The sequence below is a fragment of the Balaenoptera borealis genome (assembly GCF_965194805.1).
Source record: "Balaenoptera borealis genome assembly, chromosome: 15".
Lineage (NCBI taxonomy): Eukaryota > Metazoa > Chordata > Mammalia > Artiodactyla > Balaenopteridae > Balaenoptera > Balaenoptera borealis.
In genome coordinates this window covers 90,007,568-90,022,674 of record NC_138871.1, presented here as the reverse complement: position 1 = coordinate 90,022,674, position 15,107 = coordinate 90,007,568, and the positions used below count along the sequence as shown (strand labels likewise).

Sequence of the window (15,107 nt, the reverse complement as noted above, 5' to 3'; positions counted from 1 at the left end):
ACACACACACAGCTCCGAGGTAGGACTTTCACTCCAGAGCCCCCCGCGCGCACACACGCACACACACACACACACAGCTCCGAGGTAGGACTTTCACTCCAGAGCCCCCCGCGCGCACACACGCACACACACACACACACACAGCTCCGAGGTAGGACTTTCACTCCAGAGCCCCACGCGCGCACACACGCACACACACAGCTCTGAGGTAGGACTTTCACTCCAGAGCCCCACGCGCGCACACACGCACACACACACACACACAGCTCCGAGGTAGGACTTTCACTCCAGAGCCCCCCACGCGCACACATGCACACACACACACACACACAGCTCCGAGGTAGGACTTTCACTCCAGAGCCCCCCGCGCGCACACACGCACACACACAGCTCTGAGGTAGGACTTTCACTCCAGAGCCCCACGCGCACACACACGCACACACACACAGCTCCGAGGTAGGACTTTCACTCCAGAGCCCCCCGCGCACACGCACACACACACACGCGCACACACACACACACACATCCCGGAGTCAGACACACACACACACACACACACACAGCTCTGAGGTAGGACTTTCACTCCAGAGCCCCACGCGCACACACACGTGCACACACACACAGCTCCGAGGTAGGACTTTCACTCCAGAGAGAGAGACACACACACACACACACACACAAGTCCCAGTGTCAGACACACACACACACACACACGCACACAGCTCTGAGGTAGGACTTTCACTCCAGAGCCACACGCACGCACGCACGCACTCACACACACACACACACACACACGCACACGTGTCCCGGAGTCAGGCTGACGCTCCGTCCTCGGGACCTGGGCCTGAGGTGTACCCTCTCTCATTTCCCTCCCCGGTAACCCGACCTACGCAACCTTCTACAGGAGCTCGACATCCCAAAGAAGTACAGAGAATCCATGAGTGTTCTGTTTTCTTTTACTGGAGCAGGCAGTAGTCTCTACCGTTCTACTCATTTTGTGATAATTTCTACACGATTGTGGCGTAACTGTGGAAAAGCGGTGGGAGCCAGCTTTCTCCTTTGGTCATTGTCTAGAACATACAGCTTTACAGAGAAAACTAAGACACGTTTTATAATTGGCATCATCGCACGCTTTACCAAGGTATAAGGGACTCCGTCATCGCTTCTGCTAGAACACCTGCAGAGTCCCTGCTGCGTGGGCGCTCACCCTGAGAGGGCGCTTGGTTGTGCTTAGCTATGCAAACAGACTCACTCTGCTTTGACTTTGGTTCTAGGCTCCATGGTCCCCTTTTCGATGCGGATCCTGCATGCGGAGCTTCAGCAGTACCTGGGGAACCCCCAGGAGTCGCTGGACCGGCTGCACAGGGTGAAGGCCGTCTGCAGCAAGGTAACCATCGCTCCAAGGTGGGCCGCTGTCGCCTCCCCTCCTGGTGGAGGGCTCACCCGGACTTTCCCGCCCTCACGAGAAGCACATCACGCCACCCTGTACCCTTCCCACCACTCTGCTTCCCCCTCCTGAAAGGCAGGCTGGCCTGGTTCCTTGTGACCATGCAATTCACTCTTCTTGCTGAATTATTCTGGGGGGGCGGTGGGTGGTTTTTGGCAAAGCCTGAAGCCTGAAATCTTTCTTCCCGGTATTAGTAGTAAATGAAAAGCAGGAGCGTTTCCTCTTGTGTAGAAATCACACACGTGAACACGTGCCAGGCTGCCCGACCACTCATGCACCCTGCAAAGGCTACGTGCACCTGCTTCATGTCAAACAGAGGCATCAGAGCAGTATTTAAAGAGATAATGGTTTAAAATGTTCCAGAATCAAAGTAAATTATAGTGTATCATGACAAGTGTCATTCGTAATACTGACTCCAAAGGCAGATAAGGTTCAGAAGTGCTTCCCGAGTTATTCTGGGTTGTAAAGTAACAATTACGTGGAAGGCATCAAGTTGTATCAACAGAAGATGAGATTACTCCACTGAGTGATGGGAGGGAGAGATGTGGGGTTCAGAGTCTCCCCATCTCCAGGCAGCGGGCAGCCACGCCCCCGAGAGCCTCCGTCTTCAGCCTGGAAGTGAGCCTGCCTTTCCTACCCGCCTGGCAGCCTTGCTGTGTAGCTTAGCTGCAGCGTCGTCTGTGGAAGGGCTTCCAAAGCTGTAACAGCAAGCAGTTAGGAGCGGCAGCATGTGACAGGTTTTTAAACGAGGTTATTTGTACTTGTCGAGTTCCTGCTTCAGTCCCCAGCTGCTCTTGGTGGATGTTCCTGGAGCTCCCGGGGGGTCGTCTGTGTTCCCAGCAGGGAAGTGGCAGGGCTTCCGCCCTCGCAGAGTGGACGTCACAGCAGGCCACCTGACACTCTTAAGCTAGAGTCTAACACTCCTTTCCTTGACTCTTAAAGCATGGTTAAAATACAGTTGTTTCCAGAAACAGGAAAACAAAACTTGTAATTGATACTAAATCAGCGATGTTCTAAATCACACACAGATGATTGTTTTTATTGCTCTTCACTCACCTCCGTGTCACACGAGAAAGTGCATGTGAGTTCTAAGGCTTTAACCCTCAGGCTGTCTCCCAAGCCCTCCCGGCGGGCTCCACGCTCTCCCTGCGTCCCTCGGCGCCCGCCCGCCACGCCTGCTGCCACGTGGTGCTGCCCTTGACGCCACGGGCTTGGAGGTCGGACACGGGGGTGGCGGTGATGGCGGCGGTGACCACGGGGGTGTGCTCAGTGCTCCCTCCCGCACGACGGGTGCTGTGCTCCGTGCTTTACGTTAGAGCTCCGTAAATGCTCACAACCGCTGTGCGAGGCGGTGTCATGCCTGATCTACAGACAAGGAGACAGAGCCTCCGAGGGTTAAGTGCAGCTGAGGTCCGGCCGCGAGGGGCCTGCACGAGAGCAGGTCGCCGGCTGTGAACCGGCCCCCGCCCACGCCTTGCACCCTCTGCGGGCCCAGCCGCAGCCCTGTTCCCCGCACGTGCAGCGTGCGCCCCGAAGCCTTGGAACGCGGCTTCGGCCTCTCGCGTCACCCTGCCGGTGCCAGAGAGCGCCAGCCGCACTTCCTCTGCCAAGAGCTGCTCTCAGCGGGTCAGGGGGCGGGGGGCGAGTCCAGCAGGGAAGGAGATGAGTCAGCCAGTGAAATAGTCTCTCCCAGGGTGACGCTCGCACCCGGGCCCCCCGCCTTGGCTTCCCTTCCCCAGCCTGCTCACCGGGCCTGGCCTCCTGCCCGCCCCAGACCCAGGGGGCCCAGGCTCAGCCAGCGCCCACGAGGCCTCCCAGACGCAACTGCCCGCTGGGGTGCAGCTGCGGGGTCGAGCAGGGCCCACCCGGGCCGCCCCCTGGAGTTGTCACAGGGGCTGGGGCGGGCAGGAGGCCGTGCCGGGGCTGCCCTCTGGAGCCGCCGACTGGCCAGCGCCTTGACGGCGATCGAGGGCTTCGCTCTGGGCAGGCAGCGAAACCAGGGCGTCCTTTCCAGAAGGAAAGCAGCGGTGCGGTCCACACCCCCGAAGCGCTCTGTGCCCGTCGGTTTCGTCGCGTGTGTGGCGTCTGTCGTTGCTCTGGAGGTGGTTCTTCCCAGCTGGAGGTCAGGGGTGGAGGTGGAAGCAGCGCTTGGGAAGGGGGTAAAGAAGAGAGCACGAAGGCTTCCATCCTTAGTGAGAAAGTCGGCCGAGGCCCCTCTCGGTGCTTGGGAAGCGCACACGCTTGCCGCGGGTGCAGGTGTGTGTGCAGATGTGCTCGGAGCCCACTCTTGGTCGCTGCCTCTCTAGCGCACGTCAGGTCTTCACAGGTTCAGCCCCAGCGCGGGTTTCCCAAGTGAAAGGGGACGACCTGGCGTGGCAGCTAGAGTGAGATGCGGGCGGGCCCGGGGCAGCCGGGGTGGGAGAGGAGCAGACACCTGCCACCCGGTGGCCCTCAGCCCGGTCAGCCGGCGTCCTCTCTGCAAAGGGACACACTGGGATAGAGGTCTCCCACCGCTTCCAGTCTGTGCCGCCCCGACCAAAGCAGCAGGGCACAGAGCTGGGGAGTCCCAGGGCACCGGGCTGGGGTGTGGGGACATGACGCGGGCTCCAGACGGATGTCTCGTCTCCACAGCCGTCACGTGGGAAGTGTTTAGGATGTGACATCCGTTGTCAAAGCCAGACTGCAGAATTACAATTACAGGATGGCCTCTGTGAAGGAAGTAATATGCCCTGAAGGAAGAACACTCCAGTATGTTAGTGGTGTGTGTAATGGGATTAAAGGTCATTTTTATTCTCTTTCCAGGTCTTATACAATGCATGTGTTAGTTATATAAGTAGAATTTTTTTCTATTGAAAAAAAACTAAATGAGGACTACGGGACAAAGGGAAGATAGAATTCAGACAGCAGTACGCTTGGTAACGTACAAGGTTTATGTCACACACAGGTTGGCGCTGAGGGTCCAGGTACACAGAGCAGAGAGGGACATAACACCAGTTATGGAACCCCCGGCATCGTTTGCTCAGAAGAAGCTGAGCTTTTCCTTACACGGAAGACTCACTGGAGAACGGTTAGAGCCTGTGTGTTCAGCCTGTGGTGAGAGCGCTGTCTGGATGTTTTAGGTGCGGCCCAGTTCTAGCAGAACGTCACTCTGACCTTTACGAAACGGTCCAGGGTTTTCTCTGCTGTCTTTGAAATAGGAGGTGACAAGTAAGAACCACGTGGTGAAGTAGTAAATGTTTGGTTCAGAGGTAGTGGTATCGATGAAGAACAAAATATACCTCGATTTAAAATAAACGTGCCCCGTGGCTTAGGAGAGCCATCCCTGTCACGCCACAGCAGCGGTACCTCTGCCCACCATCCCTGCTCCTCGGCTTCTCCGCGGGCCACTGCACCTCTGGGTCCCATCGGCAAAGAGCCAGGGAACACGTTTCTAAGCCCGTTTGCATACGTCACGATGCCAAATGCAGCGTGGGGTTTGGGTCGCCGCTGACGGGGACGTGCCGCGTGGGTTTAAGTTCAGTACTGCCCTGCCCGACAATTCGATTTCTGCAGCCTCCGCCCGCCCCACCTGAGCCCGGCTCGGGGCACCAGGTAAGGAAGTGCCTCTTTAGAGACCCTCACTGCCGAAGGAGCCCCTCGGGAAGGGACGTCGGTTTGCTCTGTTCTTGGTTGGACACCCTAATGAGGCAGAGGTGAGAGGGGCGTTTCTAGGAAGGGTTCATATCTTTACTAAAAAGGAATTCCAACAGATGGACCTGCTCGGTTATGCTGTTTTACTTGTAAACGAAGTTAAGAAAGGAAGAGAGAGCAGACATTGTCCGCCCTCCCCCTGCCAGCCGCTCTGGGAAGCACCCAGCTGGGCTGGCCATCGGCGTGCTGACCACGCCCACCGCTGCCCGGCTTCGCCTGACGCCCATGGTCCCCATGCCCCTCTGTCCTGCTGCTCCAGCAGAGAACAAATTGATGGTGGCTTCATCAGATAAGATGGGAGTGACTGGCAAGTGAAGGGAGGTGATGGCTCCTGCTCCCTGGTCGAGGCCGCATCTCTGCCCTTTGCCATCGACACTCACGCTCCTGGGCCCGGGTGTGCTCAGAGGGCCCAGAAGGAGGAGGTGACAGGAGCGTCCCCGTCGTCAGGGTTTGCAAGATTTGTATCCTGACTCGGCTCACGGTGGAAATTCGCGCCTTTGGAAACTCCAGGTTGCATCATTGCAGATCCCAGAACAAAGACTTGGGAATGTCGACCACACCCCTCAGCAGCCCCAGCCCCGTGTGAGATCTGATGTGCCAGAGGTGACCCACAGTGTGCCGTAAGGTCACCCGAGTTGGCAGGCGGTCCCGCCCGACACCTGCGTGATAGCCCAGCAACAGGCAGCCCTCGGTGGAACAGAGAGGTCTGGAATCTCCATCCTGGCGTTGTTTACCTTGGCATCGAAGGTTCTCACTCTCTGACCTGCATGGAAAGAGAGAGCATTGCTTCAAGGTGTGACGCCCTGCCGGGGGGATGTCCACAGGCCGTGGCTGCAGGGGCTTTGGGGTCAGGCAGACGGGTGTTTCCAGGTGTGACCCTGACTTCCTGGGGGGGTGACCAGCCTGTGGAAGCCTGGGGAGGAGGCGTGTCGCCAGCCACCGCCAGGCTGCCCTGTGGGTTAGATGGCCAGCGACCTGGCCCAGTGCGTGGTCCATGCGAGTGTTTAATGTTCCTGCAGTGGCTTGGAGCAACTCCAAGAAGCCTCTTTTCACTTTGAAAATCCTCTTTTCCAGAAGGTCCCCTAGGACCTGGTAGGGCTGAGAAGGTCCCAGGACTTTCCAGAGAAATCTAAGCCCGTCAAGGGAGACCTGCTCTCACCTCAGTCTGAACACCGCAGGTCATTAGTGAGTCCTTGGGTCCTTGAGTTAGGGCCGGCCCCCAGGGATGCAAAGACTGGACGCTTTGTGCGTAAACCCGGTCCCTAGACCTTCCCCACCCACAGCCCGTGACGGGCCGACAAAGGACAGGACCAGGGCTCCTTCCCCGAGAGCTTTCCCACAAACTGAGGTCCCCAGACCACCCATACTGGTGTTGCCTGGAGCCCATCAGAAGGGCATGGTTTGGGCTGCACCCCGCATATGACTCAGAACCTGGAGTTTAAAATACCGGAGTCCAAGGTCATGCGTATGCACCAGGGCCCACGAACTTCTAGGATTTCTGGAGAGGTGTAAATGGGGTGTTTCTTGTGGGCTGCTCAAGTTCGCTGGGAACCCAAAAATGTTTGTAAGTGATCTTCCAAACCCAGGGTAACTGCAGAGAAGTCGGGGCATGGGTTTGGTCCCTTTAAATATGAGTAGGTGACGCATTGCCTGTTTGAGATCAAGTGGTCCTTTATATATATATATATATAAATATATATATATATATAAATTTATTTATTTACTTTTGGCTGTGTCGGGTCTTCGTTGCCGCACGCGGGCATTCAGTTGTGGCGAGCGGGGGCTACTCTTCGTTGCGGTGCACGGACTTCTCATTGCGGTGGCTTCTCTTGTTGTGGAGCACGGGCTCTCGAGGCGCACGGGCTTCAGTAGTTGTGGTGCACAGGCTCAGTAGTTGTGGCTCACGGGCTCTAGAGCGCAGGCTCAGTAGCTGTGGCGCACGGGCCCAGTTGCTCCGCGGCATGTGGGATCTTCCCGGACCAGGGATCGAACCCGTGTCCCCTGCATTGGCAGGCAGATTCTTAACCACTACGCCACCAGGGAAGCCCTGAGATCAAGTGGTCTTGGTTACATGTGGAGTCAGGCAGCTGGGATATTCGTGCGAGGCGTATAGTTTTCTCCCTGGACGAAACAGCCGAGCGCGGGCCTTCTGAGTCCTCTGTCCTCCCTCCACTGCTGTCCAGGGTGTTGACGGCGTCTGCATTGCTGGAGCGACACCGCCCGTCCCAGAACCAATCCAGGACAGCCCAGGACCTGCGGGTGGGGCGGGGGGTGTCGATGCAGCCTCTCAGCTCCGGTCACACCCACCTGCTGACAGAACAGCGGGTCCAGAACCATCTCCCAGGCCCACATTTCCTCCTGGCTGCTACCTATTCATGTCCAAGCAGCATCTTCACACGCTCAAAACCGCTGTCATGTCGGTATCGTAGCTACTTTCGGAAGTACGTGGCTCGCGCGGCGCCCGGCTGCTGCCGACCCGCCACCCCACGCTCGCGTTTCCGGAGCCTCTTCCAGAATGGGTGCCGTGGGCGCGGCCCGCCTTGGTCGTTCTGGGAAGCAGACCCAGAACCGCTCACGGGCGTCCGACCTGCACCTGGACCGGAGTGACAGGAGGGGCATGCGGCCACATTTGCCATCTGAGTAGCTCAGGCTTTGGGTGGGAGCGTTTCTACACTTTCCTCTACAGAAACGACCTTCGGTAGATCAGTGTGCTGTTACTGTGACTGTGTGAAGTCATATGGGTGGGAACTCTCTCCCCCAGACACTGTTCTCCTGCGATTTAGCTCAGGCTGGAGGTAACCGTGCCCCCCTGCCAGGTGGGTTGCCCAGGTGCGTGGAGATGCCCTGCAGGGGGCCAGGACCACTCCCCGACCCCGCCCTCCTGGAGTCTGTGCTTCTGATTCTCTCGTGCTCTTTTGGTGTGGTTGGTTTTGCTGTCAGGCCTGCCCCTCCCCCCATGTCCCATCCGTGGACCTGTGAGTCTAGGCCAGGCCTCGGGCCCTCTGCACTGTGCGTGGCTCCCGGGGCTGGGAAGAGCCAGGCCTCCCGCTTTTCTTCTTCGGAACCTCTTAGCCCTTCTCTTTGTTCCTGTCTCTCCTCAATGGCACCTTCGAGACCTTCTTTCCTGGTCAGTTTCTGTTTTTATGATTATTTATCAGAACACCGATTAGCTGAAAAATGTCATTTGACCTCGTTTGGACCAACTAGCTCATCTTCGAGTTTACAGTTTTGAAGCCCAGGTGTGTCCTGAGTGGTCACGGTAGGACAGGCCTTCGTGTTCACAGCGAACTGTCGTCCACCTTTTGTGAAGCGCTGACCCTTGGCAGCAGAGGAGGCCCAGCTGGCCCGTCTCTGTGTGGATGGGACGAGGCCGGTGAAAGCCTGGAGCAGCTGCTTCGCTGGTCATGAACTTCACCTCTTGAGGGTGGGCCGTTTGGGGCAGTGCTGCCTGGCAGGGTGGCCCACTACACAAGGGGGTGTCTCCCCAAAGCACGTGGCCCGAAGTCGGCCATCACGGAAGCATGAGACCCCCGTTTTCAGTTAGCACGTCTTTCTTTTCCTTCCCTGCAAACAGTGTTTACTATTAACACGTTTTTTCTCCTCATCCTGTCCTCCAAAAGAACATAGGCTCTGCCCAGATCACCATGGTCGCAACTTCTTTCCTTTCAGGGAAACCAAATCACAGAGGAAGCAACGCAAGGTTATTAGCCGAACAGTAAAAACTATGTAAAGTGACAGATGCTCAGAATTTATTTGATACATTTAAAAAGGCTGCACATCTCAGGTGCCCTAGAGGAACGAGACTGATGTTTTCATAGAAGTTAATAATCATCCTCTTGTGTAATAACATTCCTAATGCTTTCCTGAGAGAGAGAGAATACCTGCCCCACGTCTGGGGTCTCTGATGCTTTACGAGCGTCATAAACCCAAACCCCCCACCAGTCAGAGAGCAGCTCCCTGCTTGCCATCACCTCCGTGCCTTGTGAGCAGCGAAGCTTAAAATGTGTTCCTGCGAAACGCTCCTTGACAAGTGGGTTTCCATACAGAGAAATCTGCTTCTCCTGGAGTATATTGTGGCGTCTAGAAGCAAATTCATTTCTGTTGTTCTTCCTTCCATTTCCCACAGATCCTGACAAACTTGGAGCAGGGCCTGGCAGAGGATGGCAGCATAAACTGCACAGCCCAGGAGAACAGACAAGGTCAGTGCCGGACTTGCCTGCCTTAAATAATCAGCCGGCATCGTCAGAGGGCTCGGCCCCAAGGGTTTCTGTGTCTCATTCTTTTCCTTCTCACTCCGTAATGCACTCATCCTCTCATGCCTTCATCTCCTCGGTCCTTTCTTGGACCAAGCCAGGCGCCGTGGTTGGTGCTGGCATAAGGCATGAACCCTGCTCTCGGGGAGCCCCGTCGGGCCGAGACCCACCTGCAGCAAATAACCCCAGAAATCGACGTGAGCGTCCACAGCAAGGTGGGTGCCTGGCCCGCCCGCCCGTGGGGAGCCTGAGGCCTGGGTGGAGCTGGAGAGGAAAGGAAGATGGGGCCCTGAGTGTAGAGCCTCGGGGGCCAGGCCGTGGAAACGGGTCTTTATGTGAGTGCTGGGCAGGCAGGGGCCGAACTGCATTTTGAAAAGATTATCCTGGCTGAGATTTCTTGAGAACATTAGAGAGAAGAACTTCTAATCATGCTTCAAAACCCAGCTCAGATGGCACCTCCCTGAGAGGCTGGCATCTCTGCACATGAGCCTGTGGGCTTATGTGGTCTTCAGGGGCTCGGTGGTCTCCCGCTCTGCGCCTGACTTGGAGTGGCTGTCGGTAACCGTGGGCGAGCACAGATGATGTGGGCAAAGGGTGGGCTTCCTCTGAAGCCACGCTGTGAGGAGACGGATGTGCCAGAAGCAGGAGAGGTGGCCTGAGAGGAGAACCCCCGGGGCAGAGATCTGTGCCCGTGCCTCGGGCACAGCGGGGCCCCGGGCGCCGTGCACCCCGGACGCGCTCGTGACTGTGGGAAAGGGGGAAGCGTCCCAGGCAGGAGATGTCCATCCTCGAGGACCAGCAGCTCTGGCTGCATTTGTGCTTTAAACACAGATCCCTTCTTCGAGAAACCCCAGGGGACCAGGTCTGTAGGTGTGATGTTCACGCGTCCTCAGTGATTTAAGTGCAGGTAGATGACGGGTCTGGCGTGGGCGTCTCCGTGCCCTGGGACATCCCGCCCTCAGCATCTCTCCGACTCTGGCCATGTCATCCCACGGGGGTCCGTGTTTTGGTGGCAAAGCGCAGGTAGTTGTTGGAGCTCAGGAAGCAGTGCCCGGAAACCTGACAACTCACAGCAGATCAACAGATTTATAAGGCAAAGAGGGGAAGAAAGCACTTGAAAGTCCTCAAAGATAATCAAAATAAAATGCAGTTCACTGAGAATCCACATCTTACATTCGTTAAGAAAAGATATTCAGCATTTTTCTTTTCACAAAAATGATGTCATAAGGGGAATGTAAGCAGTTAATGTATATTTAATTGCTGAAAGGCAAAGTGAGTTACGTTCTTAATTCTGACAATTAAGTTTTTTGTCCTTTTCTCAAGCACTCCAGGAATAAGCGTCATTTCTAGGAGACTGTTATCCCAAAATTGACCCTTGGTCCCGGCAGCGGGAGGAAGGTCAGTTTAAGGCAAGCTCGCCCAGTGGTCACCATTCACGTGTGTCTGGGACGTGCTTCTTCCTGGGCCTGAGCTGGATGGCAGGTTCAGCACCTGACCGAGCACCGGCCTCTCCAGCCTCCCCGCCCCGATCCGCTCCGCTTCCCCTGCCCTCAGAGCCTGCTGAGGCAGATGGGTTAGGAATTGTTGCTTCCCCTTAAAAGGTCACAACACCTAGGCCTTGGGCAGGCAGGCCGCGCTGCTGACACCGGGGTGTGACCGTCCACCAGCCCTGCAGCCGGGAGGCCTCCGGCCCATCCAGGTCACACCAGGAGTGGCCCCGCTGCAGGGCAAGGGCTGTCGTCTTGGCTGGCTTTTCCCATCTTTTGGGCGTGCCAGCCTGGGGACGTGGCCCTGGTCGGGTCACGGGGTCTGTCCTCCCCGAGGCTGAGCAGGTCGCCAAGAGCACAGCCCAAGGTGTGGGCTGAGCAGCACAGGGGGAGCGGTGGCCGAGGCTGGGGGACGGGGCCGGGGCCAGGGCCAGGGGCGTCCGTCTGTCTGGGTCGGGCCGGCAGTGCTCCCCATGTACTCACCGTACTCCGCTCTTGCAGCCTCCGTGCAGCTGTGGCGGTCCCGCCTGGGCCGGGTGACGTGCTCCATGGCCAACTGTCTGCTGCTCATGAAGGTATGATGTTCTCAGGGCGGGGGGACCGCTGGGACCTCGAGGTGGTGTGCATGCGGGGGGTTATGGAGCAGAGAGGCCAGGGAGACACTCGGGATAAACGTGCTTTAATTTCTACTGAAAGAAATGTCAATAGAATGCAGAACTTACACTGCCAAGTTTAGTTGTTCAAACAGGGGTCGAGATGATTTAATTGAAATCCTCCTCATGCTCTCAGTTCTCTCTCCCTCCTGTTTTTCTCTGGATTCAGTCCCGGAGTTGGCCTCCGTTCCCCCCGTTAGCGGAGGTGGTTTCCCTCGTCCTGCCCTGACTTGCGCTCAATGGTCATGGCATCTGGGGACAGGCTTCCCGCGAGACCTGCTCCTTAGCCCCGCCCCCCACAGGCGCCCCGCGCCCCCACTGCCAGCCCCAGGGGAGGCGGCTGGGGACGAGGAGGCGGAACCGAGGGCATCGCTCCTTTGTTCCTCCATCCGTGCCTCCCTGGCAGGGCCCAGCTGCAGGGGCTGGAGGCTGCTGCCCGAATCAGTGAGCCGCAGACACCCAGAGCAGCTCCGTTAACATCTTCTGGGCCATTAAGAGGCCAGATCGTGGCCCTCCCACGGGCCAGCCCAGGGTCATTCCTGAGCTTGGTTTTAGCAGAGCAGAGCAGGCAAATGGCCGAGGGGAGAAGCGGGCTCCGGGAGCTGGTGTCTAACCCTGACAGGGCAGCCCCGCGAGGGGACCGCGTCCCGGGCCGGCTGTGGGTCCCGTGCGGAAGGCCACGCTGGGTGTGCACTCGGCTCCTGCCCCAGGGCCCTGCCTTCCGTGCGTCGCTGTGACCCTGGGGTGCAGACTGTCTCACGTGCCCCTCCCACCCCCGAGCCCCGGGGACCTCCCCTGAAACGAAGGCCCGGAAGGGATGCACTTGCAGCCCCCCTTGGGCAGCGCCTTGGGGTTAAGGCGCTCTGGTTCTCTCAGCTCCTCCCTTCCTCCCTTCCTGCCACCCCGACCGCCGACACGGCGCCCCGTCCCTCCCGCGGATGGAGGGAGTCGCCCAGGGCCACTGCCGCCTTCCTTCCGCGGAGCTCGCCGGCTCACGTGCAGAAACAAAGGACACATCGTAAAGTCACAGGCCGATCGGTGTCTCCTTGGTCACGGGCTGGGACTCCTCAGGAGGGTCTCCTGTTTCACTGGTGGGTTTGTATGTGCATTTTTAAGGCACATTAATAGAAAATTGTAGGATAAGAACACCTTTTGTTTACTGCTGGAGTGATGATACCACCAGGCGCCAGACTAAGTCTTGTACCTACGTTGTCGGAACTCAGTACAGAACAGATCACTGTGCTTCAAAAATACTTTAACCACAAGTGCAGTTTAATTTGAGATTTTAGATTATGCTTTCATTTCCACGAGTTAAAAGGAATGAAAAATTTGGCGGCTGAGGCGCCAGCACGCGTGCGCATTCTGTCGCCACCTAGCGAGCGAGCCCGGCATTACAGCGGCGTCGGCCTCACCGGCGCGTCCCGTCCCTTCCGTGCCGCGTATGGGCGACGCTGGGTTACTTCAGCAGCCGCTTCTTATTCTGAATAACATTTCTGCTACGGCGACGTGAACGCTGATTCACCTTTTTAATGATGAGCAGTCTGTGCACACGCTTCAGCCCGAACGTGTGCCTGAAACACTGTCGCAGCCTGGGCACCCCAGCCCCTCTGGGAGACTCCGGGCGCCGCCCCGCCCACCTCCGTGCCCCGCCCGCCCGCACTGCCCGCACGCCGCCTTATTGCTGACCTCGCCTCGCCGGACGGGGCAGCTGCTGAAAGAAGAAGGGGAAGGCGGAGCTAGAGCAGTCGGTCCCTGCGAGCGGGCCACGCCCGCCTGACCGCGCGGCCTGGACGGCGCTCACCCTCAAGAGCGCCCTTCAGCCGGGGCCGCATTTCCTCGTTTCCTCCGGTAAAGAAACGATTTCGTCAAATGGTCGTCCGCTGACAAGCTCTGGGCCGCGCTCCGCTCTGGTGTACTGGAGGCCGGGCTCCTTGGAACCGCCCGGGGCTCCCGTCCGGGCCCGGCGCCTCGTCTGAAGGCCTCCGCACGGGGTCCCCACGGCTGTGTCCGCCCGGGCGCGCTCTCCCAGGAGCGCCGCTCCGGCGGGACAGCGGCCGCATACGTCTCCGTAGCAGGCCGGAGCGCCGAGACGTGGAGGCGTCAGGCGGCGACGCCGGCCACAGAGCCACCACGGAGGCGCGCTGCGTCTCACCGGCCAGAGACGCGGGCCGGGATCGGGGCGTGTGCACTGGCCTGACCCGGTGGCACTTGGGCGCCGCCGGACACGGACGGCGAGGTGGCCTTTCGTTCGCCCTGAACCGGAAGTGAGGCGTAGGCGTGCAGCACAGTGGGTGGTCCTCGGATGCGGCGAGGTGCCCCCGTGTCCCCGCAGAAGTCCAGCGCTCAGCGGAGCCGGACCCCCAGGCGCCGGGGTGGGGGGGGGCGGTCACCGCCGCCCCGAGAGAGGGCTCTCGGCACAGCCTCACCCGCACACTCGCGCTGGGCAGGGCGCGGGCAGCGGAGCCAGGAGCCGCGGGGACGGGCGGGTGCTGCCGGCTGGCCGCCTGCGCCAGCGAGGCCAGTTCGCTGTGGTGAGCCGCCCTGAAGCTGCCGGACTGGACAGTCTCCATTTTTCTTCCTGCTGAACTGGAGTGTTCCTTGTCGTCTGTCTTCGTAACATCCCAGCTAGCGAACTGGTGACGCCTGTCCCAGTTCTCATGAGATTGAAAACGTAGGCGACTGAAGAAAGAAAAGTCCCTTCTGGGGATTTACGAAGACTCGGGGAGGAGGACACTGCCGCGCGGCCTGCTGTTCGCTGACCGGGAGACGCGGGGAGCTGTTCGCACCAGCAGGCGCCACGGCGACGCTGCCGTCGGAGCTCGGGGCTGTTGGCGATTTGCCCTCGTGACCCTGGCGAGACGACCGGGGGCCCCGGACGGCCTCCTCCCGCCGGAGCCAGCCAGCTCCCCCGGCCCGGCTTCGTGTGTCTACGTGTAAGAACTTCACCTCGAATTTTAGTAAAGAAAATGTTTAAGAGACGCTATTAATAAATTCGGTTTCTGTGTCTGGCAGATGGAGGCAAGACAAAATTCACCAGTGAAGGATTTTGTCAGAAAAGAGAGTGAGTCCAGGTGAAATACTAACTGCTACTCAGAAGATGGAAGAAGAAAGCCCCTCTGCCCTAAGTTCACAACCAGAGCCCCCCGGGAGAGAGGAAGGCCCTCAGGACCGTAGTTACACACAGAACTCAGAGCCTGGTTCGCTGGGCCGTCTGCCGCCCTCACGGCGGTGCCGCGTCCCACCTGCCCACGCATTCGTGCTCCCGCTTCACGTGCGAGTCTGCAGGAGCCTGAGCGCCTGTAACGTGTAAACGGGGCGAGATCCTCCTAACTAGCGTGCTCTCTGCGTCCCCCGCAGGATTACGTGCTGGCCGTGGACGCGTACCGCTCGGTCATCCAGTACTTCCCGGAGCAGGAGCCCCAACTGCTGAGCTGCATCGGCCGGATCTTCCTCCAGGTGCGAGCCGCGCGGCAGGCAGGGGGGGCGGGGTTTGCCTTGGCGTGGATGCTGTAGATTTAAGAGCGAGCCCAGGACATACATCAAATCAGACTTCTGTGACTGTAGGAGGGGTAGTTTT

General features: G+C 58.6%; 1 protein-coding gene across 4 annotated transcripts in view; it reads left to right on the top strand.

Moving 5' to 3' along the window:
* TRAPPC12 (trafficking protein particle complex subunit 12) overlaps window positions 1–15,107 on the top strand; it is a 66,952-nt gene that overhangs the window by 40,447 nt on the left and 11,398 nt on the right. For 3 of the 4 annotated variants that reach the window (XR_014234831.1, XM_082356921.1, XM_082356922.1), the window contains exons 6-9: window positions 1,275–1,387; window positions 9,264–9,336; window positions 11,379–11,452; window positions 14,888–14,986. Coding sequence is in view for 3 of the 4 variants with exons in the window: in XM_082356921.1 (XP_082213047.1) it covers window positions 1,275–1,387; window positions 9,264–9,336; window positions 11,379–11,452; window positions 14,888–14,986 (359 nt within the window). In the remaining variant the exon portion in view is untranslated. The remainder of the gene's footprint in view (window positions 1–1,274; window positions 1,388–9,263; window positions 9,337–11,378; window positions 11,453–14,887; window positions 14,987–15,107) is intronic. The other variant, XM_082356923.1, reaches the window with a different exon arrangement.